At 43.6% G+C, this 13,215-nt stretch overlaps 1 protein-coding gene across 2 annotated transcripts in view; it reads left to right on the forward strand.

The window, feature by feature from the left end:
- Nucleotides 1-13,215, forward strand: part of LOC311217258 (voltage-dependent N-type calcium channel subunit alpha-1B-like) — a gene marked incomplete at both ends in the record, with an annotated part of 280,405 nt that overhangs the window by 218,375 nt on the left and 48,815 nt on the right. For both annotated transcript variants that reach the window (XM_084299168.1, XM_084299169.1), the window contains 4 exons: nt 1,241-1,347; nt 9,316-9,412; nt 11,378-11,538; nt 12,719-12,856. In XM_084299168.1, the coding sequence (XP_084155294.1) occupies nt 1,241-1,347; nt 9,316-9,412; nt 11,378-11,538; nt 12,719-12,856 (503 nt within the window). The remainder of the gene's footprint in view (nt 1-1,240; nt 1,348-9,315; nt 9,413-11,377; nt 11,539-12,718; nt 12,857-13,215) is intronic.

The following is a 13,215-nucleotide window of genomic DNA, read 5'->3' on the forward strand; positions in this document are numbered from 1 at the left end:
TGGAGCACGGCAGAGCTTCCTGGGGTGCCTGGGAGGTGTTGGTGATGAAAAAGCTTTAAATCAGGAACAGCACTCAAAAGTAGCCAATGCACAACAGATGCTTCTCTGTAGCTGCCTTCCTAATTTTTTCCAGTCTCACATTTCATGCAGGAAAATAAGGATATCTTTAGTAGCTGTGGTTGTGTAAGAGGCTATGAAATGTGGGTGCGTGATGCAGAAACGTCTGTGTGTAGCTCAGGACACAGGAGCTGATAGACCTTACAGAGACATGTCTGCTTCTTCCCTTTTCCTTTGATGCCGATCAGGAACACTAATTACGACTGATGCTTGGTTTACCATTTTTTAAAAAGTTGAGCATTCATCTTTGTGCTTTGCTTAGCAGAGTTGATGGGCTTAGCTGAAAATGTGGGGCAGTAACTTGCCAGAAAGCATAATTCTAACAAATTTAACAAAATTTATTCTAGGTGTAAAGATGGATTTATTTTTTTACTGTCAGAGCAAGATGCAAAAGAGATGCAGAATAAAAAATATTTAAAGTAAATAATTTCAAAAAGCAAAAACAGATTCTCTCGTTTGTTCAATGGAAGGATTTGAAGCTATCTGAGAAAAGCAACTTTACGTGGGCAGTTGCAGAACTCTCAGAAAGCTGATCAAATCTCTGGCAAGCACTTTCAGGCTCGATTTTTAGAAGATCCTTAGCAGCATTACAAGGAAGACTCAGCCATGTACAGAAGCGAGCGAGGCCGTGCGCTGAGCAGCAGCCTCCAGCGACTGCTCCAGAGTGGGCGTTTTTCTTTGCCGCATTTGGCTGTGGGTCTTCCGTTCCCTCTTTGAGTTTTATTATGTAATATCCTATTCCAAGTGTTAATTACTACAAATCTGGTGGGATTGAGGTAGAATAAACTTAAACTATTTCGATGCTTGGCGCGCAGATGGCTGTTCCCATAAACTAATGCATGTCTGCGCAAAGAACCCTCTATAGCAGACAGTGCTTTTTTCTGTCATGCTTTTGGTTACATTTTATTGGCTTCAGCTTTGGCTTTGCTAAAGGTCTTCGTGCCTAAAGAGACACACAGTACCTCAGTGTTGCCCTGCTGGTTGAACACTGAAGAAGGGTTTGTGAAGGGTCATTTGATTGAGGATGCTTCCTGTACCTCAGTAACACTGGTTTGACACTTTTCTTTTCTTTTTTTTTTTTTTCCCCCCAAAAAAAACTTCTTCTGATGTGTTTCCCCTGCAGATGATTGACTTGGGGCTGTTACTGCACCCAGGCTCCTATTTCCGTGACCTGTGGAATATCCTGGACTTCATTGTGGTCAGTGGGGCCTTGGTGGCATTTGCCTTCTCGTAAGTACATCTTTCTTAACACCCGAATTTCTAGGAAATAAGCTGCAAGGGAGGCAGGATCACAGCGCAGAGCTAGTTGAAGTGTAGTATTTGTGGCTCTATTTCTCAGCAAAATGTTCAATTTTTACCTTTTATCATCTTAGAGCTGGGGGAAAAAAGCTCTAAATTCGTGTTGTAGAATCTCTTGAAAATTCTCCCAGCTTTAGGGTGAGTCTGTCTGCTGTTCATTCAAACGTTGAGTCAAGTTTTTTGTGACCTTCTGGCCAACTTCTTTTCAAGGAAGCGTTATAACCATTTGTGGCAGTCTTCTGTCTTCAAGCAATTCTATTTAAAATTGTTCTTACTATGGAAAAACAATTGATGAACTGAGCTAATAGCTCTGTGAACTGTTTACAGAACGTTTTTTCTAGAGTCATGGATGTTTCTGATTCATATACCTTTGGTATTTTTCCTCCTCCTCTCTCATTCAGTGTATTTGCATTTCCACGGAGTTTCACTTTAAGGCTAATTGCTCCCTCAATCACTGCTCTCTATTTAGGATGTTAAATAATGCTCCATGGGGTTCTTTAATGTTGTAAAGGGTTTTGAGCAACATACGTAGATGATTCATTTCTACAAAATGAAGATTAGCTTTCATTTTGAACATTTTTTTTCTCAGAGCAGGCCAGAGGAAGAGCAATGCAGGTTCCTCCAAATTTGTGAGCTCAAAGTAGGACTGAGGAAAGACATTTCCTCCCTGTAGTTCTGGGCCACGGAGTAATCATAGCGCAAAAATGTTCCTGAGGAATTCTAGGACTTGACCTGGAAACAGGCTTCGGGACTTGGCCAGTTTAATCTTCTGCTAAATTAGTGTTGAGTAATTACAGTGAATGTTTAGCAGCCCGTGCCCAAAATCTACTCACCTGTTTGTTGACATGATGATTAATGAAGATGAAGAAATTAGCAGTGTTTTACTTGCTAATGAGAAAAAGCATTCACCTTTGTCAGGAAACTGTGAAAGCGTGTCTTGAGTACTTTAGACTGATGGCAATATTTAGGCAGATGGCCGTATCTGCTGCTCTTCCTACGTGCTTTCATGTCACTACCAACAAAAAAAAAATGTTACCAGGGTCTCTCTGGTAATGTTGGCCTGGATTTTTTCTCAGGAATTTTTTTTTTTTAATTTATTTTCTGAGGTGCCAAGGTCCCTTTCACATGACGGCTGTGAGATTTTTGTTTTAGATCTTTTATTCTTCTTAACAAATGCTGGGTAAAAAATATTTCAGCTGCTTTGACTCCTGCCAAGGAGCAGATGAGCAGGAGATGGAATTGCTGGTATGGTTTTTGAGACAGCTGAGGAACGTCACCTCTTCTTTGCCACTTTTTCCAAGGAGGATGGATTAAAGATGGATTAGAGAAAGTACACCTGAAGAATGCACAAATTCTTCAATTCTGTGCTTGTATTTTTTATCAGCTGTGCCCAGAGCCTTCCTGTATCTGATTAGATGATCAAGGTGTGCAGCGTTTGCTGTCCTTTAGTGGAGGTGACAGTGGCAAATTTTTGAATAGAGACAGGCTTTCTGTGCCTAGTCCTGTGCTGAAGAATTGTTTTGATCTGGGAGCCAGTCATGCCCAACGCAAGCTTTTCAAAGGGAGGCTGCCCTCCCTCTTTGGAGGCTTTGTCACTATTCATTAGAAATCAGCTTTCAGAGAGGCTGAGTGCTCTGTTGTAAAGGAAATCTGTTTTGAGATGTAAAGGCTGAAGAGAGAGATAAAAGTCAAATTACATTAGTCGCAAGTATTAGCGTGCAAAGCATTATTGCTCCAGTCTGTGATTCACTGAAAATTTCCCTTTTGCCATTAGGAATTCAAACCTTGAAGACAGACTGGGGAGGGGGCAGTAGGTAAACCCTTCAGAGCAGCTCTGTTCTGCAAGAGCAAACATCGGGGCTTGCATCTAAAACATCTTCTCTTTAAACAAAATTTTCTTTTGGACAAGTTATTGATTAAAATTAATAATTTTTAATCCTTCTGAGTTGTTTTGTGCTCAGGTTTCCCATTGCTTACGTTGGGCCGTGAATATCTAACAGCCCCTCATCAGCCTCTAAATAAATTACTTGTACATCCCCTGACTGTGCTTCATAATAGCATGCCCCAAGCTGTTTCTATTTTACATGCTCTTTGAGCAATTATTGAGCAGGGATTTACAGAAGGGAATGAATAAAACCTGTCTGCCTATTTACTATCTCACAGATTAAAGTGAGTCAAACCTATTTCTGAGGCTCGGAAAATTTTGAATTTCTTATTATGATTCTAACTGCTGCTGCGTGCCCATACTTCAGCTGGCAGCAAGTGTTGACATCCAATTCAGAGAATCCTCGTGGTATCTCTTGTCTAATCTGAAAGCAGGAAATCCAGTCATTCGTAGGAGATGACTTGCTCTCTGTTCCCACCACTTCAGTTATGAATACTAACAAGTCTCAGGCTGTACAGATAAGAGTGGGGTAGATAGTCATGTCCTTAGCTCAACTGCATTGTTTGGTTAAGCCAGATAGATGCACTGACCCTGCTGAATTTTGATAATCCTGAAAATGAGCTTTTGGAGAAAAAAAATGGGTAATCTCCATTGGTTGGTGGTTTTTTGATAGCAAATACTAGCGTCCTGTCACTCATCACCTGTTACTGTAAAAATGTACTTAATGTGGCTGTGAGTAGTTTCTGTTTGCAAGAATATGTGATTGCCACTCAGTCAGTGTGACTTAACTCGTGCACGTTCTTGACCTGGTGGCTGTCCAGTAAAGGTGGTGTGGTTTACCTTCCTGCTGAACCGATGTGTTCCTGAAAACCTAGGGAAAACAGACCTCCCTGAAACCCTTCCACCTGGAATACCCCAACAGCCTGTTTGTTTAGCCGTATGAGTTGGTATCAGTGACTGCTGCAAGGTACATAACATTAATCTCAGCCTTTCAAAGCAGCCTGCCTTCTGCCTGCAGCTCTAGAAGCTCTTCTGTGCTTGACTGTAGTTCAAACAACTTTGAAAACAAGATCCCCAGTGAGATGCTAGAAAGATTACTAATACTGATGATGATGATAAAATAATGTCCTCCATTTAGCAATGCATTTCAAAGGGAAATACCTTTCTTTTTCTGCAGATGAGCATTCCACAAAAATACAGACATATTGTAGTCTTTAGGGAAATAGAAGAGCTTAAAGCAAGCAAGTAAATTTGTCATCAAATTTTACCAGCCCCAGGTGTAAATTCCATTTGTTCCATAGGAATAGCTGATGAATAGGAGCAAAGAGATTGCAGTTCTACATTTTCAACACCAGAAAGGTGTTGAGATGCTTTTCTACATTGAGATGCATAGAATTTCACACTATTTCTTTGAAAAATGAAACGGCATTTGCCAAGCAACCAAAGTTATTACCTCCCGAAGTGTCAGTAGGGTGAAGGCACATTTGCCCTGCCTGCTTGTCAGTAGAAGGGCTGATGCTCTGCGGGGGGATGTGTGGGTATATGCTGTATAGCCAGTCTGTTGCTTCCTCACTTGTTGATTTTTATGAACACTGAGCTGGTGGGTGCGGGATGGGATGGGATTCTCTGCCAGCACGTGTCTGCAGGTGCATGGGGTGCACTGTATAGCCTTATGTTTGTCATTGACTCTGCTCTTTCTTTGTCTTCTTCTTGCTGGAATCTCTCTCTAGGAGTTTCATGGGGTAATATGTTATTCCTGTATCTTGCTGCACTGTTATGCCTGTCAAATATGTGTACACACACTTGCCACTGTGGAAATGAACCATGTTACACCCATTACATCGACTCCTTTGTCACATTATTCAGTGAAATGTAGTTTTCCTCAACAGTTCTCATTCATTCCAATTTCCTTTACCCAGAGGACAAAAGCAGACTAGAAAGCCAGGTGACAAGTGTTGCATTTGACCAGAAATTCAGCAGCTATGATAAACAGACATATTTGTACCAAAAAAGATTTGAGGGAATGATTTAGTAGCTATATGCATGAGTATATGCGTGAGTTTAGTAGCTATATAGCTCACAAAAATCTTAATAACTAGTTTTAAAGAAGTGGAATTATTCTCATTTAGAGGCTCAGTGGTCTAAACTGTGCTAGTGCTGAAGGTTTCAGGCTTGGCTTTGTGCAAGGTGGGCAACGCAACCTAGCCCTGTCTGTCGATCCCCGGTGTGGAAACAAAGCAGGAGAGCTGCTGGGAAGGTGGCAGGGATGATGCTAAAAGGAGGAGGTAGGAGAAGCAGGGCTTTGCCACCTACAGGAGGTGGCTGTTGGGTTGGTGGCCCAGATGGGACGTGGTGGTGCCACGCAGCAGCCCCTGCAGGGCAGGAGCTGGGGTGGGCTCCTCTGCAGCAGCCCACCAAGAGATGAGATGGAAAAGATGCAAAGAAAAAGGCTTTTGAGATCCAAGATACCGGGTACTCCTTTCTGTCTTCTGCCGAGGGCTCCAACTCCTTGGGCCCCTTGGGAGAAGGCAGCTTTGTGCCGGGGCAGGGCTGGGTGTCCTTGTTTGCCATCGCTGGAGGAATTTGCTCTGCCTGGGGAGCTCAGGCAGCTGCAGGAGGCGGTGGCTCCACCCTGCTCTGAATATTTGATGGTGTGGCTCTGAGAGGCCCCTGTACGTGAAATCAGAGCTGCTCGCAGGAGCAACAGAAACAAGAAGCTTCCGCTTTATAGAGCAATTAATTTTTTAAAGGATCGTTTATTTATTAAAGGGGAAAAGGCCACACAAAGCTTTTTAAATATTTTTAATGTTTTAAATAACTGAGCTGTAAACTGCCCCAGGAAAGACTGAAGAAGCCTAATGCAACCTGAATTGACCCAATGTAATGTTTTTCCTTTTTTATTTATTTTTTTTTCTTCCAGTCACTGGGGTTCTGTTTGCTGTCTGTCCTTCTCCTGCTTGCTCTTCTGTAGATCTTCTGAATTCGCTAGTTGTTATTTTGCTGTTCACCTAAGGGCAGAATCTTTTCCTTCCACATCAATTTATTTTTGTGGTATGAAATATGCAGTTGGGACTGCTCTGGTCAACGTGTGCTTGTATGCAGCTTTTGACTGAATCTTAATTCCATCTGGACCTTTTATTTTAGGATACTGGCTTTGTACTAGAGTGGTGTAAAAAAAAAAACAGTACTGACAGAGGGGTCTCTTACAAACACCAAAACCAGTTCTTAAGCTTTTATTTGACAGGCTGAAATAGTTGCAAAAATTGCACTTCATCAAAGTGCAGTTTGCATTGCTCTGGTTCAAAGTCCCAGTTCTTCAGAAGAGCTTTATCTTATAGCAAGACTCTTAGAGGATTTTTCAGGGTCCTCTATATGACTTAGATCATAAATCCCATTAACATTTAATCAGCTCATGCTCTTTATTTGCTTATGTGCCTGAAAGAAGAAGGAAAAAAAAAAAAAAAAAAAAAGAAAACTCTTCTTAGTGTTCTTCATTGAGGCAGAAGGAATTTCCTGGGACTGGAGCTGTCTTCCTCCCACCTCCCAGCTCTCAGTGCAGTCTACACGCCTCCCTGGGCAAGGGAAAAGCAGCTTCCTCTGTCATATAGCAGGATTTACTCTGCTCCATCTATTCACTAGTCCCCAGAAGGTTGGATTAACCTTCCTGCACTATTAAATCTACAGAGGTTACTGCTCCAGGCTTGGGGCAAGTCCTCTAAGACCTCAGCTGTTCCTTCAGAGCCAAGAAGCATCACTGTTCCCATCCCAAACTCCACCTCCAGCAGGCCTGACTGGTACAATTGTTATTTAACACAAATGAACAGCAGCATAGCAAAGAGGTTTTTAGACCTCCTGGAATCAAGAGTACTATTAGACACATTGCAGAATCTGTGTGTGTCTGCCTGGAACCAGATGCAGACTGTCAAGGCTTATTAGTTCAAGTGTTACCTGCAAGTGGCTGTGCTGCTAATCCGAGCTGTGAGGGTATCTGCAAACCAGAAACATGGCCATAAATGATCAAGAATTTACTATATGTCTGAGCCAAGGTGCCCTTTCCTTCTACTTAATGCCTTTGTTTTCTCCTGCTACCCCAACCACATGTCCCTCAACCCTCTCACCTTTGCTTTTCTCTCACTCCTGCATCCCCCAGACCCTACTTCTTCACCCCCTTCTGCTCTGCCTTCCTCACCCAGTAAAACCCCAAGTCTTGGACCACACGGAGTGCCCGGATCAATTTTTTTGGCCTTCCGGGGGGACAGGGAGCAGCCAAGGTGATGGCCATGGGCTGGGTGACCAGGTGCTGTCTCCTCCCTGCTGACCTGTTTCCACTTCTGCTCTATATAATAGTTCTGCATAGTTAAATCAGTCCTGTAACTCTGTATTAGTACAACCAACTGGACTTGCAGGCGTGCGAGCAGGCACCTTCCATCTGCAGCTGCTGAAAATGGCCCTAAAGCACCCCTGAAAGACCAGGCAGGGGGAGGAGAGGTAAAGGTCTGTTCTGCTCCTCCTCTACTCCATTTCTATTCTGCCAAGGAAGCTTGTGTTCAACATATAGGTCATTGGGATGTACCCTATGGCCCTCAAAAGCTCCCTGTGTCTCACTTCCAATTGCATTTCAGGGCAGCAGCAGTTACTGATAATTGGAAAAAGAGTCCGGACGTGAGACAGGAATGCATGTTTGTAGGTTGTAGATTCCAGTCCAGTATTTGTACTGATTAAAACAGTCTTAACATTGAGTTGTTAGTCTTTTATAAGCAGATAAATCACAAAAAGCCACGTTCCAGGGTCGGTCAGGAATTAAATCGGGTTGTTTCTTCCCCTCTTGGGGCTTCTCCTTTAGCACAGTGCAGAGCGCTGGCTGCTAACAGGGGCTGGGGGAGCTTTCAGTCCGCTCCCAACACATACCTCTTGTGGGTCTCTAGGGTTGTTTGTGTTTTTATTGCTTTCCTGTTGGAGAAGAGAAGCTTTATTTAGCAAACCAAAGAGTGTAGGATAGGTATATCAACATCTGCTCAACATGTTATCCATTCCCACCCGTGTTACTCCAGTAGAGTCTCAGACCCAGTCTACGGTCATGAATAAATTGCTGTTAAAGATTTCCATCCCATTTTTCACTTCATACTAAATGAAGGGGAATGCCATTGTTTTGCTGTTGGATTGGAAGACGATGTGACTGTGTCTTGGTGTGTGTTGGGGAATAATTATTTTTCATTTATTTTGGAAGTGCACGAGGAAAGGAACTCTGTCCTTCCCTAAACCCTTTTAATGGAAATGAGAGGAATGGTCTCATGTCTTGCACACACAAAAACTAAAAACAAAATGTGACTTACAGCATCTGCATGCGTAAGTGGGAAGTTGTCCTAGCACTGCTCCAGGCATGTAATATGCCAACATATTACATGGTCCAGCATGGGTTTGGTAGCATGTCTTCCAAAAGAGACCTGAGGACGAGGGTATGGGCACACAGAGTGCTGCCCCTCTCCCAAGGGCTCTGGTTCCCTCCGGTCACTGCCTGCCTGTCCAGACACCACTTCCCTGCTGGAGAAGTGCAAGTAGCACAGGGAAACATCCTCCTGTCTCATCGAGGTGCCTGGGGCAGGATGGGTGCCACGTGTGACCTTCTCCCTTCTCCTGCCCGTGGCTGGGGTGGACGCACTGACCCTCCTCTCCCAGTGCCTTCAGCCCGTGTGCGTGGCTGCCCCGGCCGTGGCTCTTGCCTGGGTGGGTAAAGAGGCCTCTGGTTCCCTGGGGACACTCAGGGAAATGAGCTGTGGCTGGAGAGCCCGAGGGGCTCAACAGGGCAAGGTCCATGTCCTGCCCAAGTGTCCCTTCTGCGCGGTGGTGAACGCGTCCCAGGTGGGCGCTCATCTCTGGTCCTGGCTAGTACTCGGCATCCGTGGTGAGGCTGGCACCCACACCTGTGAGAAAACTGGTTCTCTCCAGGTGTTTTTCTTCATAGCCTAAGGTCCAAACTATTCTTTCTGTTTTCTTGTACCCTCTATACCTTGCAGAGGAACCAAAGGCAAGGACATCAACACGATCAAGTCGCTGCGAGTTCTGCGGGTCCTAAGACCACTGAAGACCATTAAACGGCTGCCAAAACTAAAGGTTAGAGAATAACCTCAAATATTTCTTTCTCTGGTGGTTGGCAACTGATCCAAATGGAAGCTGATGGGGTAAACTTCATCCAAGTTATTTCTGTTCCTTTTATTTTGTTGCAATTAATCTCTTTGCCAGATTTGTAAAAATAGCCGTGCAGCTGTTTAGCAAATGTCAAACACTTGTTTCTTTTGCAAACATTGTATGCAATTTTATGAATTATTGCAAATCCACATTAAGATATCAAAGTTCCCAAAAAAGAAAGAAAAAAAAAATGCAAATAAATTAAATTACAGTTTGTACATGTGATGCTCCTACAAATGATACATGAGAAAATAGGCTTTGGAGTCTTTGACTTTCACTACAGAGCTTAATATGAATATTGCAAGATTTTCCACAGCCTTTCTAAGGAGAAATGTCATTGCTGTATGAGGAGTTTTAATCTGTTCATCTTTTCTATTAAAGAATATATAGTGCGGGGGCTTATAGCAGGACCCTTTCATCTCTAGAATGCTAAGTTACAAAGTAAAATAAATGTAATGGCCTGTGGTTACTTATTCAGCACCATTTCAGGAACGCTTTGAGATAGAGCCAGCCCTGGAAGCAGAGGGTGGAAGGAGTTACAAAATGTAATCATTTCTGAGTTTTGGAGCTCTGGAATATCTGTTATAGAACGTCTTCGTGTGTCAGCAGCGCTTTCAGGCTCTTTTCTGTGGGAGATAGGGGAGAAGCAAAGGGTGCTGGTGCAGTGGTGAAGCGAAGTCTGACAATTCCTCTTTTCACATAATGCTACGTAAAAATCAAGGTTACTTATTATACAGATTTGCCTTTGTCCTTACCCGCAATTCATGCCTAACTAATTTTCATTTCATGCATTTTTATGTGTACTAAATTTACCTCACAAGATAAGGAAGAGTAATGTTGAACAATGTAGAAAATGGTCTTTATTTGTTTAGAAATCTGAAATGCACAGTTCTTGGGTTGTGCAACAGTCGACAGCAGCTCTGCCTTATTGCAGAACACGACGTTTGCTTTTTATTGAATGCCTTCCTTATTTTCAAGTCATTTTACAGAGTAATTTTACCATTTCTAAAGAAGAATTCAGAAATCTCTATGAAGCAGAAGTCATATTCACATGGTTTGTGTTCAAAATACTTTTTCATTTTTTTTTCCTGGATATGATCTTGTATGCAACAATCAGCAAGATTAATAGGGTGATTAGAGATGCTTCCAGTGTTTTAATTTTGGGTTTCTGGGTTGCATCAGGAGTGTAATTCTGGGAATTATTCACTGCCATTCAGAGAAACAGAAACACTATTGTACAAACCCCGTGCTCAGGCAGTAACACAGCTCCATTTCTATTATGACAGACTTCGCGGACTAAAATTAAACTGCAAATTACTTGTAACAGTGAATCAGTGACTAATAACTAAATAATAAATGTATTTGAGAAGTTATTCGTGAGGAGTTCAGAAGTGACATATGCTGACTAGATTATTCACACTTGATTTTGGTAGACACTTCATTAGAAAGAAATATTGTTCAAAGCATTTGATTGTTTTGCATCTGGTATATTTTTCTTATTATTCAAACAGTTCAAATAACAGTCAATGAGGAACATATTTGATGAGGTTTTTCCCTATTCACTGTGAATAAATTAAACACAAGTAAATTTTTCATTTCATAATTGGCCAGGGGAATATTTGCTTAGAACTAATATTTCTCAGTCTTGATGAATTTTACGGGCAGCACCAGAGAATTCGGTGGCACACCAAACCCACCAAGAAAGCAGGAGCTGTAAGAAGCCAGAATTATTTCCCACAACGAGCATGCACCAAACATGTGCTGTGCAAGTCAATGAAACCACACGTGGGTTATGTGTTGGGTAACTACTCCCACGTGCAGGTAGATGCTAGGTACCGGGTAATGCCCTCTGCCTTCCTCGCAGCTCCCTAACCTTGTTCCCATCCCCAGGCCGTCTTTGACTGCGTGGTGAATTCCCTGAAGAATGTCCTCAACATCCTCATAGTCTACATGCTCTTCATGTTCATTTTTGCCGTCATTGCTGTGCAGCTTTTCAAAGGCAGATTCTTCTACTGCACTGATGAGTCAAAGGAGCTGGAGAAGGACTGCAGGTATGGCTGGGCAGGGGCTGTGGAGGGAGCCTGAGGTTCCTCTGGCACCAATAGCTCCTGGCTGTCCCAGAGCTGCAGCAGTTGAGTTATCTGCTGAACATGGCAAGGCTCCTTTTGCTTCAGCATAGTAATCCTAGAGGTGAATTTTCTCTTTTGTTGTTTTAATACCTTCACCATTCCTGGTGGTGGTGATCTAGTGAATGGTTACTCGAATGCATGAATGATACAGGGGAGAAAGCTCCTTCTCCCAGCAAGAGCTGGGTGTGAATTGAAGGTAAAGCACACCTTGAGAGGGGTGGCATGACTCCTCTTTCTACCTGCTGCCTGTTTCCTCACAGCTTGTGCAAATTAAGAAAACAGAATGAATAAATAATCAAAAGTGAGTCAGTAGGAAGTTAAGGAACTCCTAATTAGCTAGAAAAAAAAGGATTGCATTTGAATATCTTAAGAGCCCTATCATGCTTTGTCCTTGGCAGCAGACTGTGGAGGTGTGCTGCTCCCCGCAGCGGGTGTCTTCCTCACTTGCCTTTTTCCTTGGCACCCAAACTGCATCCTCAGCACTGCCTGGGGCTGCCTGTCCGTCCGTCCATCCATCTCCCCTTGGTGTCCCGGCAGCGTGGGGCAGCAGCATGACTGCTCTCACTGCAGCTCTGCCTTGCAATAGAGCCAATGCATTGCAGAAAAGTGTGAAATTTAGTGTGGTTAAGAACTCTCCAGATACCAGGTCCAAGCTCCTGTCTCTCAAAGCAGGACCAATTCTGAAGTTATACACAGCCTTCAAGTAGGAACCAGAGGCCACTCCCCATCAAACCGTAGAGTTTTCTGTAAGGTCAGACAGCTTGGGGCCAGCATGCCGTTAGCTGTCAGCTTTGTCCAGCAAATGAATGTCTTGATGACAATTATTTAATTTCTAAACGTCAGACCCAGTTCCTGAGGCTCCCCTAGACTTTGTTTGTGTTCCCTATCTTTGGGCAGCCTGGCCTGGTGGGATGTGCTTGGAACCAGATGATATTTAAGGTCCCTTCCAACCCAAACCATTTGATGAATCTACAAACCTAGGGGCTGTGCGTGGTCAGACCCTGCTGTGCTGTACCCCAATACAGCAGGGTCTCGTTGAGCCACAGCATGTGGCTGTTTTGGTTTAACTCTCCCTTTTGGTCTGAACCTCTGTTATTCCTAGGGGTCAGTACCTTGACTATGAAAAAAATGAGGTGGAGGCACAGCCCAGGGAATGGAAAAAGTACGAGTTCCACTACGACAACGTGCTGTGGGCTCTGCTGACGCTTTTCACCGTCTCCACGGGAGAAGGGTGGCCAACGTGAGTACGTGGGGCTGGCGGGGTCGGGTGCTGCAGGGGTAGCAGCAGCTTTCCATGCTGAGGGACACGTCAAGGGCAGGTGACCTGTGGAATAGGAACAGTTTTATCAGCCAAGCTTTAACTTCCCCTTTTGTCATTCGTGGGTGAGTCAGCGGGCAGCATCCTGCCTTTTTCTCGGTGCTCCTCTGAGCTTGCACACTGATGCCGAGGAGGCTTTCAGTGCTGACTAGCCTGCTTGCTCCTGTCTCCTGGCTTTGCGCACCTTTCTTGAGTGTAAAATTTATAATGGAAATATAAGAAAATTAAGGGAAAAAGTATTGTGACCTATGCTGAAAGTATACTGGGTATTTGAGCCTCCA

The sequence above is a fragment of the Netta rufina genome (assembly GCF_964035555.1).
Source record: "Netta rufina genome assembly, chromosome: 20".
Classification (NCBI taxonomy): Eukaryota; Metazoa; Chordata; class Aves; order Anseriformes; family Anatidae; genus Netta; species Netta rufina.